The sequence below is a fragment of the Nestor notabilis genome, unplaced genomic scaffold (assembly GCF_000696875.1).
Source record: "Nestor notabilis isolate BGI_N333 unplaced genomic scaffold, ASM69687v1 scaffold753, whole genome shotgun sequence".
NCBI lineage: Eukaryota > Metazoa > Chordata > Aves > Psittaciformes > Psittacidae > Nestor > Nestor notabilis.
The window spans coordinates 28349-49394 of record NW_009923033.1 but is presented as its reverse complement, the minus strand read 5'-3'; the positions used below and the strand labels follow the sequence as shown (position 1 = coordinate 49394).

Below are 21046 nucleotides of genomic sequence, written 5' to 3'. Positions count from 1 at the left end.
TGCACAGACAAAGCAACAACCACTGTTCAAAACATGTAGATGCCTACCAATCTTGAGACAGTCACTAATCTCTTCATCCACCATGATAGAGGCCACCAGAAAAATCCACCCTATGCTGAGGAGTGTGAGAAGTCTTTCTGGCCCAGGCATGGTTACTTGTGACACGGAGGACCAATTGTTGCCTGACCTGGTTAAGCCAATTCACACGAGAGTATCAGGAGTGCATTGGCATTAGTTATACTGGTGCTGATAGAGGTAGAGGCTCAGGCCTGTTTTCTTCCATGTGGTAAACTGGTGATATTTTCAATTGGATTGAGGGTATTATATCACAAACCAGGCCAAGATTTCTCCTATGCAGGTAGAGTCTGTAAACCTTTTGCTTAATAAAAGCCAAAACTGGTGATTGAGTTGTTCTCTGTGTTTGGACAACAGGTATTAAATGGAAAGAAGTTCACAAGGTGGTAACTGTACAGATTATGGTGACTTCTAGAAGAACATGTGAATTCTTATGATGGGTTTAAGCAGCGTAGGCAGTTGGTCCAGCTTGGAGCACAGATGGCTGTGTAAGCAAACTGCAAAACTGCTGTGCACATGTAAGTTTGTATAGTTCCACTCTTGATTTTCTTGATTTTCTGACTTAGTTTGGTGAGGTGATGGCAGAGCTGGGAGTGGGTAGTTGAATAAGAGCCACAGATCCCTGGCAGTGTTCAAAGGCCAGTGCCTTAAGCAACCTGGTCTAGTGGGAGGTGTCTGTGCCCACATCAGGGGGGTAGGTACTGTAGGTACTAGATGATTTTAAGGTCCTTTTCAACCCTAACCATTCTAGGATGCTATGATTCTGTGACATTCTATCACATGCTAATTGCTGATTTCATAATCAGGCACTAGTTCTGAGTGTGTGGTAAGTTAGAAGGTGTTAATGTGACAGGTATGAGTTGAATCTTCATGTTTTCCATGGCATCTTCCCACTGCTGTGTAGTTGCTAGGCCTTTTTTCTTTTTTTTTTTTTTTTTTTTGGTGAAGAGACTCCCTGGGAGGCCAAGCGTGAAGTCAGTATAAGTGGAGTGCATGGAGAGGGTTCTAGCACCTCTTGAGCCCTCCTGGAGACCCATCATCTGAATTCCCAGGTGAACTAGGGCTTAGCAGCTCCAAATTACCTGGAGTTTTTCTAGGGGAAGGTGATCGCTTCATGTGACTACTCACCTAATAGATCTAGTGACATCTTGCATATGGGGTAAGCATGCCAAGGAGAGCTGGGCTGCTTATATGGCTTTGTCCTCTTAAAGTCCCTTCAGAGTGTAAATATTTGCTGCAGCTACTTGGTCCGGGGGAGAGAGGGGTGGGGGGAAGGACTGAACTCCAGATTGGCACATAAGTGTCATTAGTAGGTGCTTACACGTGGAAAGCTATCAGCCAGACTCCCACTGTGAGGGGAGATTGTCTGGAGCCAGTGGCTCTCAGAGGGAGATTCAGGTGGGTCTGTGCTGGGTGTTGCACCAGCCTGAGCTCTGTCTGCTGCTCACTGAAGATGCACTGCCAACATCGCCTTCTCTTCCCAAGAATGTAAGAGGGAGTCTTGTGACACAGAAGAAAGCTTGTGTTTTAGGTGGCTTGCCAGGTACTGCTGTCTTGTTTTCCCTCTCCTTACTGGAGAATGATTGGAAACGTTCATGTCGATTGGTCTGCAAAGACTGCTTTAGTTTTGGAGAGACATCAAGTGAGCATCAGTGAGTGTTATCAATATATGCCATGAGCCAAGCTGTTTTGAAAGACTTCTCTTACTGTTTATTGGCTGTTACTTGTTATTGTTGCTGCACAGAAGATCCAAGCCTACCTTTTGGATCCACTTGTGAAACATTTTTCCCATTGCATTCTTCCTGCTGCATTCAGGCTCTTGGGAAGGTGGCTGATCATTTCTGTATTGATCTATTATTTGTACTGTTTAACCAGTTACATGTATGGCAATACTGTTTTGTCTTGGTAATCTTTTTAATATTGGATTGTATTCCAGCGTTCACCAAAGCAAACACATTAGATAATTACTGCAAGTTCTTTGTTCAGGGTGTTTTGTTGTTGTGGTGGTGGTTTATTTTATACAGCTGCATTACAGTATTAGCAGAATAATATTGTATGACTTCAGTTAAAATAAAGCTATGCTGATGGCAGAGGAAGTTCAGAAAATGCATGCAGATGGTTGGTAGGGAGTAGCCTTCCACAGAAATGACTCAGCTCTGGTTCAGGCTGGCAGAGTGAACAATTCCTAGCTGTGTAGGGTTGTGAAGAGAGCACTGTTCATGGGAAAGGGGTGGTAGGGGTTGAAGTGCTTGCTTTGCAAAGTGTGTGTCCCACAGGTGCCCTTCTGGCCTAGGTAGTGTGCTGACAAGTGTCCTTGGCTTAGATGATGAGATGCTTGAGTAATGGTAGATGAAGAGCAAGCCATGGTAAGGGTCTTGCAGCCGATCCAGTGCTAAGACCTTACCTCTTTGTGGGTTTTTTTCAGTGATTTCTTCTTCCAGATCCATAACAACCTGCTGTCACCTGACAGTTGTTTTAAGATGACAGTAGGGCTGCCTCTTCCAACAGCTGCCATGCTTCTCTGTCCTCTGCGCCCAGCCTCACCACCTCCCTTGAGCTTTAACAGCAATCGCAAGTCTGGGTGGTGAGCTGAAACCTATGCTGACAAACACAGGAAATAATTATCTGTTTCTGTCCACTGGCTGAAAATCTCTGGTGCTTAACACAATGGATAATGTGGGAATGTGGTGGGGGAAGAGGCAATTTTGCTTAAGGCATCTGCATTGGGGGCTTGGAACAAATGAGAGCAGTCATAAAACTGAAGCCGTGGAGTCACTGCATTGGCTTGCTGGATGCATCTTTGGTTTTATGATGGGTGTGTAAACAGAAGTAAACAACATTCTCCTCCATTTACTTCACCAGAGGCAAGTTCCTCAGGCAGCTGTTGTTCTGCTGCTTTCTTTTGGGTCATAAAACAAGAAGGGTGGTCTTCATGTACCCTCTGTCTGTTTTTTCTTTTGCTTTTGCTTTTGTTTTTGTTTTGTGTTTTTTGGTTGCTTTTTTGCTTTTTGTGTGTGTGGTTTTTTTGGTTTTTTTAAAGGTAGAAACCAGTTAATGTGTTGGGGTTTTTTTGTCGTTGTTGAAGGTGATTTATCTCATCTGTTTCCATTCCTGGCTTTTATTAATATTTATAAACCTGAAAGAAAAAACTGAGAAAAAGCCAAAGCCAAACACCCAAAGCAGCTCCTTTGCAGTATTCTGTCATGTTTTCATTATTGAAAGAAAGTTAATTTAACGGTAGATCTGTTAAACATAAATCATAACCTTGTTTAAACAATGAGCTACCTTTCCTCACATGTACATTTGTTTGGATTATTTATGTTATTTCTGTTTTAGAGGACATTTATGTGCTGCCCTTTGCAACTATTTTCTGAATTATGGATCAAAATCTCTACAGTGGAATATGTGAAAACATTTATTTTTTATGTGGAAACATAACTTCTTGAAAGAAGCAGCGTGCAATTGCAGTTGCAACTTGGCAGCCTGTCTATTACAACTGTGCACTTGTGTCTAAATGTTGAAGCCGTTCTGCTATACAAAATTGCACGCTGTGTCATTTTGTTCTCTTAGGCTGTGAAAACCATCTTGAAACTGAGAGGTAAAATAGAGGTACTTTTATGGTCATTTAGGCATTATTTCACAAAGGTCTGCCGGGAGAATGGATGCTGCTCTGGTACCTCATAATCTTTCATTTTTCTGAAGTTCAGTTTCACAACTTTGGAAACCAGACATCTGTTGAGCTACTAGCTTCTTGGAAACCAATTATATTTAGGTGGCAAACTAGCTTGGGGCTGCAGGTGTGGGTGGGCAGTTTGGTCATGTGAATTTCTATTTACTCCCCTTTGTTGTCTCTCTTGACGGTAATCCTGCTGTTATCATAGAACATTAAGACGATGGTTCTAGCTCTGACTTTGTGAAGAATAATCTCAAAATACATTTCTAATAAATGGGAAATAGAAGGGCTTGGTAACAAGAATTTTTAAAGTTTTGTAATTTTCTAATAAGTGCTTTGTCTCATTTATAAAATGATTAAATAACCCAGAGTGCTTTCAAGGGTGTGAATTGATGGGAAGAGCTCATCACATCTGCTAATGTGGCTCCCATACTAGGTGATCTGAATGTAGTCTCTTTTGCTTCTAAGGTGTATCTGTTGCTGTCAACTAGGAAAGATGTACCAAAAAATTGCTTTGTTTTCTTTTTCTTATTTACTCTTTATGTAGAAACATGTGGCATGATTATGTTTCACAGGAGACATGAATGGAGAGAAGTCTGCAAGGGATGTTCAGTCCTGCAGAGTGTTTTATACAGATAGAGCTGCTGGGATTTGAAATATTAGGCAGGACCAAATGTTGGCTTGAAGTTTCTTTATGCTTTTCAGGTAGTGGAGTTTTCAGCTTTCTTAAATACAGCGATACTACAGAAATGGTACAACTTTCTGCTGAGACAACTTTCATTAGCCATGCTGGGCTCTTCAGTTTCTGTTGTGGCAATACTGCAGCAGTTTATTAAGGCCTTCTCCAAATCTGCAGACTTTGCAATAACAAAACTGTATCAGGGGCTTTGGCTAGCATGGCATTAACCGTGATGTGGCAGAGAACCTATTGGTGTATTTCTAGTGTATTAGTGACAGTAGTGAAATGTCAGGTGCGTGTCAGTGTCAGTGGCCTCTAGACACCCAGTACATAATGAAGAGGCTGTGAGCTTCTAAGGAAGCTGGAGATCATACGTTTTTGCATCCAAACCCAAAAACATATTCAAAGGCTAATCAAGGAAACTCCTCATTTTTAGTCAGTTAACTATAGCAGTTTGGATGAACAAGTGTGAAGCTTTTATTCTAAAGTGGAGATCTCTAGACTTGTCTGTATAGTAACTTTCTCTGCTGTCAGCTATAATTATACCTGCAACTGCTAGAACATTTACACTCTGAAACACGGGGGGGCCCATAAATGGATTTTTGGCATGTTCTTTCTTCCTGCCTTCTGGCAGTAGTGGAAAGGAATATGCACCAAAATAGATGAATACAGGAAATGTGTAAGTGAGTGAGAACTGTTCGTATTGGTACCTCCGGTATCTTGCTGCACATCTGACTTCTGATGATTTGCCTTTAATGGTTTCAGTTTAACTGGCTTCTCTGACATAAATTGCATAAGGTTGCTATAATTGAAAACTATACTTTCAGACCCTAAATATGATGAAAGACACAGTCATAGAATCATAGAATACCAGCTTGGAAGGGACCTCAAGGATCATCTGGTTCAACTTTTCTAAGTAAGCATGACCTAGACTACATTTCCTAGCACCCTGTCCAACCAAATCTTAAAAGTGTCCAGTATTGGGGAATCCACCACTTGCCTGGAAAAATTATTCCAATATCTGATTGTTCTCATTGTGAAAAAGTTTCCTCTTGTGTCCAACCAGAATCTCCCCAGGAGTAACTTGTGCCCACTACCCCTTGTATTTTCCATGTGACTCCCTGTAAAAAGGGAGTCTCCATGTTCTTCGTAGCCACTCTTTAAATAATGGAACATGATGATGAGGTTTCCCCTGAGCCTTCGTTTCTCTAGGCTGAGAGATTAGTCACTGGTAGCCAATAAAATTCATGCTTCTCAAAGACATCTCAAAACTTGTGTGTTCTTAGCGGACTTTTCAGAGACCTGAGACAAATAATAAGATTGTAGGTGTCACGTGTAGCAGTAACTTCCAAAGAGTCCCTAGGGAAAGCCTCTGTTCTCTCCGATTTGGTAATTTGTTTTTAATGACTGAACAAGTTCATGCTTTGAAATGAAATAGGCTTTTCTTGCTTTATGAGAATGTTTTGGGGGAATGTGCTTTGCCTGCAGTTTATAGACAGTCCCTGAAGGAAAGATGTTGCAGAAGATTCTCCTTGCAGCTGTGCCACTTCTGGCATTAGAAATGGAGGCAGAGAAATGAGGTGAAGATGTGGTATCTTCCAGGAAATGGCTTGGGAAAATTTTCTCGTGTTCTTTATGTCTGTCTCTTCTGGATAAATAAGTCTTAAGAGGTACCATAATCTTGAGTTTACAGAAGGCAGCCTTGAAGATTTTGTTTGTTTGTTCACAGCCCTTTAACAAAAACTCCATGGGAAGGGGCAAAGCCATTAGCATGGCAAATATCTGTTGTTGTAAAGCATGGCATGTTCTTTCTTCCTACCTTCTGGCAGCAGTTTGTGTATTGCTGCTGTAGGACAAATAAGGATGGATAGTGTGTCTATTAACAAGAGTCTGAGTAAAAGTAAAGGTAGCAGCATAACACCTGCAAATTATGTTGGATTATTTGTGCGAGCAGGGACAAGAACAGAATTAAAAGCAATGCAACCAAATGATGGGGTTTTTCCCTGCTAATCAGATAAATTTGAAGTCCTAAAGAAAAAGAAAACCCTGGATCACTGCAGCCTCTCTCTGCAAGGCTTGGTGTTAACTCTTTTGCAAGTCTTGGAGCTCTGGCTCAGGCTGGGAAACTGCAGGGAGCTATTTGCTCTGTTTTGCATGGGGTGAGATGGCACTTGAGCACAAAAGACCCTGAAGAAACCTGCTTGTGTTTGAAGGCAGCCTGCCAAACCCTGTTGTAGTAGTAGTTTTTGGTGAAGTGAAGGAAGTCAGAAATACAGAGGAGAAATGTTTGTAATACTTGAGTAAGCATCTAAAAACTTCATAATTAGAAACTCCTAAGATCAATAGAAACTCCAACGGAAAATTTCCTGTCCTTTCTCTGCCTCTTAGCTACCACTGAACAGCCACAAATGGAGTCATACGTAGTCTGCGGTACTTTGGTGAGAGACAGGAAATCATCACTGGTCCATAAATGCAGAACATTTTTTGTAGAGCATTTTTGTTTAGAAGCTGATATTGTTGCAGGAAGGTAATTGAAATAAACTGTTCTTTGCTGAAGGATATAGGAAAGGCGGGTACTTTGCTGCTAGTAACGTGTCATTTGTTTTTTTCAACTTGTCTGTGTTGTAGGACTGTTTGGTTTGTCAAATTTAGCTGTCCAGGAGGTCAGTGATGGTAGCATAGTCTAGATTTGCCTAAGCAATGTAACAAAGACCCTCCTTTCTGTACTAGGAGCATAAGCTATTTGTCTTGCTTTTCAAAGTCCTCTGCTTCCTCCTTCTCTCCGGAGCTGTTGTCTCTTGCTCAGTCCCAAAGAAAAGATCAATTCCTGCCTCTCCCTGTGATTGCAAAGCCAGGCTGTATTGCCTCCTTGCTTTTCAAACAAACATCTGTGTGTTCTCCGCATGTTGCCTCTCAGGCTTCAAAGCAACCTTCCAGAAACATCCACAAAGCTTTCTCCTCACTTCTTAAGGCCTTGCAACAGTATCCACAAACCTTTGAGGATGGCTAATGCTTCTGAGGTGCTTCGAGTATTAAGCAAGCTGTAATGTCATTTTGTTTCTTTTTTCACTCATTTCCATATCTCCTTTCACGTACTTAACTTTTTTGGTTTTTTTGCCCTAACCCAGAGCTAGTGCTTGTGGGCTCTTCGATAATACAGATCATGAGTAAGAGCTCACATGCATGTTTAGCACAGTGTTTAAAAAAGTATTGCAGTAAGTGGGCTATTAGGTTACTAATGCATCTGTTTTATCTTCCACAGAAGCCCCTTGTGCTACTCCACTGATCTGTAGCTTTGGAAGGCCGGTGGACCTGGAGAAGGATGACTACCAGAAGGTTATATGCAACAACGAGCATTGTCCGTACAGCACTTGGATGCACCTTCAGTGCTTCTATGAGTGGGAAAGCAGCATTCTCGTCCAGTTCAATTGCATTGGCAGAGCCAGGAGCTGGAACGAAAAGCAATGTCGCCAAAACATGTGGACAAAGAAGGGCTATGACTTAGCTTTTCGCTTTTGCTCCTGTCGGTGTGGGCAGGGTCATTTAAAGAAGGACACTGACTGGTACCAAGTGAAGCGAATGCAGGATGATAAGAAGAAAAAGTCCGTGTTGGAGAAGAGTGCGGGAAGGTCAATGGCAGAGTCGGCAGAGGAGGCCAAAAAGGGCAGGCCAGCCAACAAGCCGCAGAAAGGCTTGAGTAATGACATCCAGCGAAGGCACTCGATGGACAGGCAGAACTCGCAGGAGAAGGGCGTCATGGGCGGCAGCTACGCCGTCCGTTCGCCTTGTGTATCTCCCGGGCAGTCCCCACCCACCGGCTACTCTATTCTTGCCCCCACGCACTTCAGCGGCCCTCGTTCCTCCCGATACCTAGGAGAGTTTTTGAAGAACGCCATTCACCTGGAGCCCCATAAGAAGAACATGGCCAGTGGGGGCATGTTCAGGAACACGCATTTTGATTATGGGGCAGCTGGCTTGCAAGCACATAGATCAGGACACTTTGATGCCCCTGTGCAGTTTTTGAGAAGGCTCGATCTATCTGAGCTACTTACTCACATCCCCAGGCATAAACTGAATACTTTCCATGTGCGGATGGAAGACGATGCCCAGGTGGGCCAAGGGGAGGACCTTCGGAAGTTCATCCTTGCTGCTCTTAGTGCCAGCCACAGGAACGTTGTAAACTGTGCGCTATGCCACAGGGCACTGCCAGTGTTTGAACAGTTTCCGCTGGTGGATGGGACCCTGTTCCTTAGCCCATCGAGACACGATGAGATTGAATATGATGTTCCCTGTCACCTTCAAGGTACAGGTTGTCTGTTGGTCATGCTAGGTTTCATTAAATGATGGAACTGCCTTCTGTGCCCTGTTCTCCCCCTTGTAGGTTTCCATTCCAATTCTGCATTTTTAAGCAGTTCTGTAGAGCCTGAAGTCACGTCCAAATTAATGACGTGGATCAGATTGAAACACTTAAGAGGAATTACCAAAAGCAAGTGCTGTGTAGAAAGATCCATGCCTTGTGTTTTGGTTTACAACTAAATGATTTCTCATCTGGATTCTAGGTAGATCGTGGGAAGGTTTTCCAGCCAATCTGTTCTGCAGCATGTGTGTGCTGTTTTATCCGTTGTGAGCTTTACTCCAAGATACACATCAGCCTTTTAAACAGTCTTATATTTAAGTGTGCTGTGCCGCAGTGTGGGTGAAAGTTATATTTGTACTGCTGGTCAGGTGAGATGCCTCTCATCTGCTTTCAGACTGGAGAATCTCTGTTTTGTTTTATAGCATTTTTTTTTTAATATGGAAAGGACTATAATCTGGCCTGTGTTAACACTGGCCTGGAGAGGTTGAACATAGTAAAAGTAAGCTTATAATATGGTGGCCTGAAGGAGCAAAGGCGTAGTAAGGGTTTTAGACTTCTTTCCAAACTCCTGCCTGTTTGGATTGCATTCTGATCATGTCCCAGCTCCAAGCTGAGTTGAGACCAAGGCATGTATTACTTTTCTCCTCCTAGAGAAACAAATGGATGTGGTCTAGGATGAGCTTCAGCTCTTCCTGAAAGCTGTGCCCTAAACTAAGTGATCAGGGTGGTACATGGCAAAACATTCCTGTCCTGCAGTCTGCTGGCAGCCAGCATGGCTCAAGTAAGTCAGATAAAGTATTCATAGTTGGGTGTTCAAAAACGTAGAATTATGTGTTGAAAAGGGTGTTGGGAAGGCACTAACAAGAGGTATTTTAACATTTCAGTTTCCCTCCTTTCAGTAAATTTATGTCCCATGGATCATCATAATACATTTTATGCAACATTCCTTTGCTCAACAAACTTTGTATTTTTATTTGCTTTCTTTCCTGAAATCACTGTGCACTATGTCATTGAACTGTATTCATGCTAACATTATTGTTCTTGTCTTGCCTAATGTACTTTAAGGAGAAGAAGTGATAGGCAAATATACAGGCTAAAAAAAGCTCCAGGATAAACAGAATGTATGTGTGTGAGATAACAATGCTTATTTGCTTTGGTGGGGAGGCATGCACAATGTGCTTGTGATTTCATCAGTACTAAGGACTGATTTAGCAATAGCAAAACTCATCACTTGTTGATGTTTCCCACTAAGAATGAAACTCTGCAAAAATATGTCTTTTAATTAATTTTCTTACCCATTGGGTGATACATCTGAAAAACTTGTTCAGACAAGATACTGTGAATAATTAATTGTTAAAATTTTTACCTTCTTATCCTGGGTAGAGTGGTTTATTATCAGAAGTACTCTTCGAAATGAAATTAAGCTTGCAAGGTGCCGTTCCAGGGCGTTATTTTCTCTTCAGTATGCAAAATCACTTCTTTTATTTCAGGCATGTTTAAGATACCATGTGGCTCATTTCCTACATACAAAAAAAATTAAGCAGTGGGGTAATACAGTATTTTAACTTGCGGGAACTGTGCAGAACTTCAGATGGGGAATATTATTTTATCTTCCTCTACAACAGAAAACTTCTGTGCTTGGAATTATTTGAATGTCTCCAATCTCCAATCTCTCTGTTTGCTTTAGGAACAAAGTTTATTATGTTTGCACTTTAGTCTCATCGCATCACATTTTCTAGAGCTGAACACACCAGTGTGGAATAATTCAATTTTTACCAGCTCATACTAGCAAGTTTATTTTGTATATGTATATTTTAGGAAGAATCTGTTTTTTCTTTTAATTTTTCTAAAATAAGTTGTTGTAAAAACAAAACACATTTAAAAGCCAAACCATTAATTCTGAAAGTGTATGGTATGGACTAATCATAAATTGTTAATGATTCCCTTTTATCTAGAAGACGTACAAGATGAGTGTGTTCATTATATTACAGGTTGTGATGTGTTCAGTGCTTTGATGCTAAAGAGTACAAATTACAATCCAAAATAAACACATATTATATGCAGTTCTGTTTTGTAGCTGATCTGTAACTGCACTTCTTAGCTTTGTCTTACATTGCAGTGCAGAATATGGTATATTACAGATTAGTACTCTGTGTCATCCCACTTCTAATAGCCAACTACTAAAGTAGAAATCAATTCAGTCACTACAAATTGGGCATAATCTAGGTGACAGATATCTGCAATTTATGTAGGACTTTTTGTTTTGTGTGAAATTTGCACCTTGGATTTCGCGTTGGTGAGTTTAGCCACATTTATATAGAGAAAATGCTTCATTCTCAAGTCTGAGCCACTTGATTTTTATGGAAGTCAGTATAACTCAGGTTTTGAAAGTGATTGTGCATACAAAGCCTAAGGTCATGATAGAGCTCAATGGATTTGTAGTTCTGAATGGCATGTTAAAGTCTGTGTGTGTGAAATACATACAATGTTTTTAGATATACTTAATGGTCAGAAAAAAAGTACATGAAAGAAAATTGCTCTTCTGGCTGTTGCTTTTTTCCATGAGGAATATCAGGTCCTTAATTCCCTCTTTGCTGGAAGATGTTGGCAAGTTGTTAAATGAATCTGTACCCAGCTTGCTAATAAGCTTCAACACTTCTCCACTTTTTCTGTCAGGTGGAGATGAAGCTAGGCACAATCCTAGTTTTGGAAACACTGCAGCTGATCATGTAGCTTAACCTGGCATCTGTTCATGGACTTTCAGCAACTTCTTTTTATAAAATATTTTGCTAAGCTATATCAGCAAATGGAGGAAGGGGGGGTGGTCAGGGTGATGACTAATTCCTGAGTTTTACATACATGGAAAATAGCTTCAGTCAAGCCCTATGTATTTCCCATAGAGAAATGTTTTTTACTTTATTATTTATCCTTTTAAAAAATGATTTTAATAAGGTATGATTTGTATCATTCTTGGGTAGATAACACGTTGCAGGAAATGTCTGTTTTAATCTTCTGTTCTGGTCTCCTGAAGAAGTGTCTTTCCTGTCCACAGGAAGGCTTATGCACCTCTATGCTGTTTGCGTAGACTGCTTAGAAGGGGTTCACAAAATTATCTGCATTAAGTGCAAGTCCCGATGGGATGGAAGCTGGCATCAGCTGGGAACTATGTATACCTACGATATTCTGGCAGCATCTCCCTGTTGTCAGGTTAGTACCATCTGTAAATAAGACTCATAAGGTGAAATTCCAACTGATGATGAGTAAAGCCAAGGTTTATGTATCTCTTCTCTTTTTCTTCTTCAATCCTTTTCCAGCCTCTACCTGTGAGTGCAGTACAACAGAGCTGACCAAGTCCCTGTCCCTTTGTCTTAGCTTCTGAGGCCCAATGGCCTATAGCTAGACAAAAGCCAGTGCAGTGGTCAGTAGTTAATACTTACGTTTTTAAATAAAGCCCCTTTAAATGTATTCACAATTAAATCTGATGCTTAGGATGATCACTAGCAAGTATGTTTGGCATCAGGTATAATTCTAATAGTATTTTAATAACTTTTCAGCAGATGCTTCATGTATACAGATTTCTTTTAGTTGGTTGAATTGTGTTTTACTGTAATAGTAGCAAAAAGGGCTGAGGGAATGGAAAGGTCTAAAGTGTCTTTGTGTTTAGAGATTACTCACCTCTCCTTAATCTTTGCTGTGGCTGACTCTGGTGATGCTACTTTGCCACAACCTGCAGCAGCTTATTTTTCATTAAATGCTCACTGAATCTATTCCTTGAGTGAGAAGGATCCAAGGCTTGGGATTACTGCAGAGTAAACATGTGCCTGAGGGAGCAGGATCATCAGCATACAAGAGAATTGTGCATGTGATGGGCAGAGCACTTTGTTGTGCAAGTAGAGGTAGACAGCCATGGAAAAAAGCATTTGTCTGGGAACAGCTCAGTGGTCCGCTTAGGATGCTTAGGAGAGGGCTGTTGCTTTCAGTGTTACTGGCTTAGGACCCAAGCCATGCAAAGTTGTACTCATTCAAAATGTGATTGCTTCATGGTAATGCGTGTGCTTCAGAGCAATCTAAAATACAGTTTTGTCAGTATGTGAAATGCCATTTTACTTTATATTTAAGATACTTAACAAAATGTGTTGCTCAAAAGACAAGTGGTATTGCTGCTGCTGGTTAAAATGACATTGACGATGATTATAACTAAAGACGGAGATATTGCCTCCAAATTTAGTGCCTCTTGAGACTGTAACCTTTTTCAAAAAATAGGCATTTCTAAAGATAAACCACTGATGCTGATACGCTAGCTCTGTAAAAGCCAGCAAATTTAAATCTGAATTGCTTCTGTTGAATGTACAAGACAAGAATTAAGGTCTCATTATACAAGAGCCTTAATTATATGATTAATGGACAGTGTGACAGTACATGGTAAGTAATAGAACTGACTATGAAATTGTTAGCTGCAGTGACTGTGATTGCCAGATACCGTGCATTATTGTTTCACCATGATTGCTACAGATGATTCTGTGCATGCAGAGGAATGACATTTAAATATGGTATATAATTTATTGCCCTGCTAATTTTATTTTGAATAATTGCATACCTTATTTCAAAGTATTTAATCACACATCACAAATGGGCATGTAGGATAATGAACTGCAGCCACTGTCAGATTACTAGCACCTTATTGATGTGCTGTATAGTAGCAAGGGGGAAAGCAACATTTAGCTTAAAAACCATCCTCCAAATCCATACCATACTAGATTGTATTTCTTGAAATTTCTGCTTTTCAAGCAGAGCAGATGGCTGTGGAGCTAGTGGTTTGTTTCTTTTTGAGTTTTGTCTCAACAGTAATAGTACTTTAATAGTTTCTTCTTCTTCTGATCCCAGGAAAATTCCTTAAATCAAGATTGCCATAGAAAATTTTTTGTTCTTTACAGTGAAGAGCTGAAGCTTTCATTAGTGTATTGGGCTTTAAGTGAGTTTAAGCTATGGTGCAGCTCAGGCCCCCACTGATCATTTGCTACCTTTACTCTTAACCTCTTTTACAGTCCCAAATCCCTTCTGCTTCTTTTGCGTATTTCAAATGGCCTGCTGAGCTTTCACACCACCTGTTGCTTTCTTTACATCAGCTGGGCTAGGTTTCTCAGCTAGATTTCTTCTGAAGACTGACTTTTTTTGTTACTGCTGAACATTAATAGCTCTGTCTGTCCTCACCCTTGACCTTTAGTTATTTCTCATATCCACCCAGTTAATGTTGGATTTTGTAGAATACTTTGTGTCCGTGAAGTGATGTTTAGTTTGTATAACCTGATACGTATTATAAATGTTTAAATAGATACTTAAAGTGATACAATACCATGCTGTGCTGATGAAGTAGATTGAGCTATAGGTTTGTTAAGCCAAAAGATTAAAATGCTGATGTATTTGATAGATCATGTTCAAACATCAACCTAAACGGTTGAATTGCATGGCACAAATGTAAAATTTCTCTCTTCGCTTCGGGGCTTCGTTACTGATTTATTGAGACAGCACTTCCTGTGCTGGGGATTGAGGAATTAGCTCAGAGATTAAGCAATACAAAACAATCATTTGCATATATAAACTTTGAAATTCTTTACCTCCCATCAGTCAGAGTGGGAGGTAACGTACTCTCCAGAATTCGGTGGTGGTATTTCATGTGGAGAGCATTGTGTATGCCTGCGAGTTACCGGTCCTGGTGAGGAATGTCTTTACCAGCAGATCCTGCTGTTGCTGGTTTCCTGACTTACCCCATCTCCTGCCAGGGAGGGCAGGGTAGGGACTGTGTGTGAGGCCCTTGTTTTCAGCGGCGACTTTGGTTATTTCGAAAGGGTTTTATTTGTTTGTTTCTTTGTTTTTTTTACAGGCTCGACTGAACTGTAAGCACTGTGGGAAGCCAGTAATAGACGTACGGATTGGCATGCAGTATTTCTCTGAATACAGCAACGTCCAGCAGTGTCCTCACTGTGGAAATCTAGACTACCACTTCGTGAAGCCATTTTCTTCATTTAAAGTTTTGGAGGCTTATTGACGAAAGCTTTGCTTTAGTAATAGCTATTTTATGGGTATTTCAACTTTATTACATATCTTTTTATAGGATTCATTCTGTGATGAAATTTAGTTTCTTTTCTAACTGAAAGAGCAGCTTCTTTGTCTGTGTACATATTGATATGTATATATACATGTTGTTAAAACTAGAATCCTCCTGACAAGATCTCTGTGAAGGCTGGAGGCAAGCCAATTTAATGGCCTTTGAATATACCCCAAGTGTGGGGTAAAGTTCAGCTAAAAATTATTTGGGTTTATTTTTTTGTATAATTGTAATACAGTTTATAGAAAGAGTGTGGGGAGACATGCAGGACAGAGAAATATGTCCAATTGGAAAGTGGGTAATTGTGTAGGGGCTGTTGTCCCTCCAGCTTGGTGGAAATGGGAAATCCCTGGAAAGAAACCATCCTGTTACTATTGAATTCCTTTAGCCTTTTGCATCGGTTCCCATGGGCACAGGAGCTGGTCCTGCACTGCCTGTCGCCTGAGCAGGCTTTCTTTCAGATTTCCTGAGATGGGGTAAACTAAGGTATCGTGACAAGTGAATGTAAACGTATACCAGAAAATGCAATCTTGAAATGAATTATTTTTTTGGCATGGTGTCTTCCTGCCGTGTGCATTTGATGTATGTTGCCTTCACTGACGAACCATAAGGCAATAGTGCTGCTTCCACCAGGGCTGTCATTGTGCCCAGCTGGCTCATCTGTTCAATCCAAAACAAGCTGGAGATCTTAAAATGCTTTACTTAAAGGTGTTTCTTGATAGCCATTTTAGGGAAGGAACAGGCTGAGCTGAATGAGGATGTGTTTGTATGTGTCTGCTGGGGCTGTGGCTTTGCTGCCTACTGCAGACTGGTGTGGCTGGTGTGGAAGGAGGACCATGAAGTGGGATCTGGGCTGTCAGACCTGTAAGAGCTGGGAGGTACTGAGTACAAAATATGGCATCACTTTTTGAAAAATTAGTTTCTGGACCTTTGTCTTTCAGAATTGCATGAAGTCCAGGATCTAAAGAGTTGGAGACTATGCAGACTTGACGTATTTTCTTTCTACATGTCTCTGTGCTGTATGGAATAGACTATGCATTAGGCAGTGCATTTGTATCAGAGGGCTTGGCTCTGTCGACTCTGCAGTTGTTGTTTCTTGGTTCCCATTTCTTCCTTCCTTAAATAAAATTTTTAAAATAGGTCATTACTCTTTTGCTTGGTTTCTCAAGCCAGTTGAGATTTACAAGAGATTTGGGTTTTTCTTTGCTTTTCTCCATAGTGTATTTATGGAGTGTTTGTCCACTTGAGAGGTGTGGGTTTTGTTTGTGTTTATGAGGTGGGATTATTTTTTGTTTGTTCTAAAGTTTATGTTGTTTTTCCAAATTAGAATCTTTTTAAAGAGTGTATCTGTTGAAATCATGATCCTGAAAATGGCCCTGATACTCTGCCACCCTGGGAAAGAAAACAAAAAAGTCAGATGCCAAACAAGTGCTTCATATGCCGGTCTGAGAAACACCCTTTCTGCTAAGTTAAGAAATTGATGTGCACATAAAACTAGAACCGAATATCCATGTTTCTTTTTGCATAAAAATGCCAAGTTCACAGTTTTATTTCCTGGCTGTCTTCACTGCAGAATTAGCTCCTTTAGCATTAGCCACACTTCGAGTAATATTCAAGCTGCACAGAGGGCTTTTGTTGGTACAGATCACTTACTGCTAACTTGAGAGATAATGTCCTTAGAAGCCAGCCAGCACATGTTAATGGTGTTCTCATCTGGACTGCGTATCTCATACAGTTACACTGGTGATCTGCTGCTGGTCTGAACAATGTTAGCAAGCTCTGGTAGTTTTCTGTCATCACTAGCACTCCCCTCCTTCTGTCTTCGTTCCTGGACTTGCTTTTGGGTCTGGAGCACATCCTTGGGGTTTTGTGCAGTTGTTCCCTGTTTGTGACGGTTTGGGGAAAACCTATTTCCTTTTCAAAGAGAATTCTTGGAAGGACTTTGAGAGACTTCTAACAGTATCCTGACATGGCTACCACAAACCAAGTTACACTAAGCCCAGTTGCAGTGGGACCACCATTGCCTGTAGGAGCAGGAGCTGGCCTAAGCATGCCTGGCCTGGTGTCTAGCAGATAAAACCTGGTTAGCTGTGCAGTGTAGATTTTCCTTATGGAGAATAATCAAATTACAATTTGAATAAACTCTTCAGGGAGGATGAGCCCTTCAGCTTTGATGGTGTGTTGAGCAACCTGATGGAGTTAGGATGGCTGACAAGGTTTGGAGTTGCATTGCGTGACAGTACCGCGAGAACCAGACGAGATAGAAATGGCTAGGCTGTTCGAGCAGCCTGAAATCACACAGCAAAGACACAGCTCCTGTAATGAGAAAAATTAAAGAGTACATCTGTTACTGTAGCATTTGTTCTTGAGTGCCAGTTACTCATGCTGTGAGTCTAGGGCGTTAATTCCCACATAGGCTGCATGGTGCTGTGCATCCACTTTTTATGCACTCGGACAGGGGAGGTGTCCTGGTACAACGTACACGGTAGGGAAGACGTGGGATCTGGAGTCCTTCAAATACTTGTTTATTTGGTTTCCTAGAGTAGCTTAATTTATTATTCTGTTCTTTAAGTGCTTAAATGCCTCTCCAGACATGTATGTGTGACAATCGAGAATAAGTAGACATGGAAAAAGGGAATTTGGCTAGCTTTAAAAACACAATTGTATGCAAGGTTGTACAGTATATTCAAGTCAAAGCACAGAATGCAGCAGACTGAGCAAATGGGAAGGGGTAAGCGTATATAAAATCTTAACAGTAACAAGGACTTATGTACAAATTTATCCAAGAAGACAATTTGGTTCTGCATCAGCTTTTCCTTTTAATTCTGCTGTTCAATGAGTCCTATCTACCGCTTGAGGAAATGCCCGTTTTCTTGCAAAACACATCTCTTGACTGGAGGCTATCAGCACTTGTAGCACTGTAAAAATGGTCCTTGATGGAAACCAGCTGAGCTACAGAAAGATTCCTCTGAACTTTTGCTCCAAAGTAAATTGTAGAGAATGCTTTCCCTGCTTCTTGCTGGTACTGAAAAGTGGTCTTCGGTTACTGCAAAACGCAGTATTTTCTGTAACATGCGTCAGATGCCAGTGAAGCAGTCAGGCCTGCCTTTTGGCCACGAGAATTTCAGCTGGGCTTTGCGTAAGTGCAAAGGCAAAGGTAACTTTTTTGGGACCTAATGGCTACTTCAGAGGTTAAACTAGACTGCAGTTGGTTTGCTTTCTGCCTTGATGAGCACTGGAAGTTGTCATGAGCTTTTAAATGTGGCAAAAGGGAAATGATTTCCCCAGCTCCTTGCTTAGCTTATTTGGCTAAAGTTTATTCTTCATTACCTTTCATTTTTCTGATGCTGTATGTTTGTTTTTTTTTTAATCTGACCTGTGGTCAGATTAAATTGTGCCTGAAATAGGGTTTGTAAACGAGAATACAGTCCTCTGGATTTGGAGGTTCATTCTACTCTTCTTAAGTGCACGATGCTCCTTGTGATAGTAATAGGAGTTGCATGTGCAAATGCTTTTCTTTCCAGTAGTTAACTCTGTTTTCCATAGGAGAGGCTTGCATTTAGATAGACTTCATGTTTTGGATGTGTAAAAATAAATTAATCCATCAGTAGGATGTTTAAAATTAAATTTTGATAACCATAGCTAACATGATGGACATCGTTTACATGCTGATGTGTAATTTGACATCTACCAAGGTGAACAGCCTGAAATACTTGTTCTGCCTAGTGCTGCAGAGTCATTAAAACTACAGTGTTCTATAGCCAGCCCACAGACTATCCTATAGTCTATTTCCATTAACATCTCCAATAGTGAGCATTGTATTCATTATGAATTTAGTTGGGAAAATAGGGAATATTCCTACAAGGGAGGCATCTAACCCAGTTTCTTTTCTTTTTTTCTTTTTCTTTTTTAATTTCTTCTTTCCCACATAGTCTTCATGTTGCTGTACCAGGTAACTGAGGACAAACATGATGTTGTAAGGTCACTGGTAAGAAAACCCCTCAAAAATATACTTGTCCATAAAGGTTTCTTGTTGAGACATTCTTTGATTGCACTTTTGCAGATGGAAGAATATGTACATAGCAAATGAATGTTGATTAAATTAAAATAATTGGTTATGATATCATTTGCGTGTGTTGTTAGAGAATATTTTGTTGTGACTTCTCTGTATTAAAAAGTAATAAATTCCAGACAGCTAACAGTGTGGGTTCTTCTTTCCCCCTTCTTCTCTTGACTATTTATTACACCTGCTCTTTATAGAGAAACTTACTCTGGTTGCCTTAAGTATTAAAAGGCACAGAGAAAACAAGTTTTCAGTGTCAATTAAAATGAAGCTTTGACGACATACTGTACTAAAAGGGATAGAGAGGTGATGTGTCCCCTTGCAAAACAGAAGTCTTGTTCACTTTGTTGACATAGAAATGCTCCCCCTGTAGTGCAGTGTGTCCTGTGGGAGCCGATTCCGGAATGCCTGTGTGCTGCAACGGCCATTGCTCGTAGGGATGAAGAGAGGACAGAGTGTTGAATCCTTCACTTCTGGTTGAGTCTGTAAATGGAAATATGCCCTCATGTGCCTGAGAAATATCAGAAGGGCTTCTCTAGGGGAGAACACAATACGGTAGCACAAGGCAAAAAGGTTTCCTGCATTACAACCGAACACTTCATATCTGAAACCCTGTTGCAAGGGAAGGAGCCTCAAATCCTTGCTTCCTGCATAGGGTTTTCAGCAGTTCGACTAAACATCTAGTCATGCATTTTAGCAAACCTTGCTCCATATGCTTACAGCATGATTTTTCAGACCTTGCATATTACCACGGAGAAATTCAGGAAGGACGTAAATGATCAAGGCAATACAGACTTAAAAAAGACAAAGCAAATACTGCCACAGGGGAAGGAGGGCCACAGCTTGAGAGAGAAGTGTAATTTGGGGATTGGAAACACTCTAAAGAGCCAGCCATATCTGCTCAGGTTTAATTTGGAAAACAGATTCTGTGGCTGGCTTGAATAACCTTGAAGCTGAAAAACTGTAGGTTGTGTTACATGTGAAAAGCTGCCTCTTAAAATACAAAGATCTGTTTATGAGGTGGAAATATAAATAAGTTACCATCAAGTAATTGCAAGTGAATGCAGTGATTCCATGTCGATATTTTGCTGAAAGGATCTGAGGTCATGGTTTAAGCCTATGTGGGATAGCTAAATGAGAACTAATGGAGACTGTTCCCCTAGTTTAATTACTGCAGTCGTTACCACTTTTGGTACTGAGCATTAAACTGCAGAACTTCAGGTTTGATCTGCTGCAGTAATTACTGTGTTGCTAAAAGAAGCTGAGTAGCATTCCGAGAATGTGGAGGAAAGAAAAAGTTACTGAAAAAAAGCTTTTCAAGCTGTTACATGATATAGTACGTAGTTAAAATAGGGGTGGCACAGGCAAATTGGGTTAGGAGCATGCCTGGGCTTATGTTCCTGCTGGAGGCATCCCTGATTGTATCAGAGGAAGTGAATGAGCTATTCAGGCTGCTTATGTGTGTGGGTGTGTGCACCTAAAAATACATGTCCAGGTTTCACACAGCTATATTCATATTTGATTTCTATTCTGACAGAATTCAGCAAAACAGCTTCTGTTCATTATGATGGTAGTAAAACCTGGCCATATAAAACAAAACCTGCTTTCCAAAACAGCTGCAGCTGCTGTGCTTTGTCACTGACTCGGTACATTAGTATTTTTTGGCCTTAAATATGTGTATTAGTCACTGGGTTTCCTGCGCATTCGCTTTTCATTCAGTGATGGCCAATCAACATCAATGGATTGTGCAGGGAAACTACAACTGGTATAGCTCCTTGATCCACAGGCAGCCTGATACGATGCTTGTGTGGGCAAAGCCTGCAGGGCTGGACCAGCCATAGCAGTGTCCAGGAGTAACTCTCAAGCCATGTTCTAAGAAGAAATTTGCTCCTTCCTCCTGTGAAAAGAAAGGGTTCCTTTTTGTAATGTACCTGCTGGAGTGCTGTATATTCCAGAGTTTACTTCTCTCTCCATTATCTAATGTAACCCTGAAGCTACTCCCTTTTGTTAAACATGCACTGCACTTGTTTTCTTGTGAGAAAAACACGTGTGTGGATCACATCCATCTTACTGCTGCTGTGTCCCATTTTCCT

At 40.8% G+C, this 21046-nt stretch overlaps 1 protein-coding gene across 1 annotated transcript; it reads left to right on the top strand.

Moving 5' to 3' along the window:
- Positions 1 to 7689: 7689 nt before the first annotated feature.
- Positions 7690 to 14830, top strand: HECA (headcase homolog (Drosophila); the record flags this gene model as incomplete). Its single annotated transcript, XM_010011905.1, has 3 exons — positions 7690 to 8730; positions 11837 to 11991; positions 14666 to 14830. Coding segments are annotated over 3 exons (1361 nt in total), but the record flags the coding sequence as incomplete, so codon positions are not given.
- Between the last annotated feature and the right edge of the window lie 6216 nt (positions 14831 to 21046).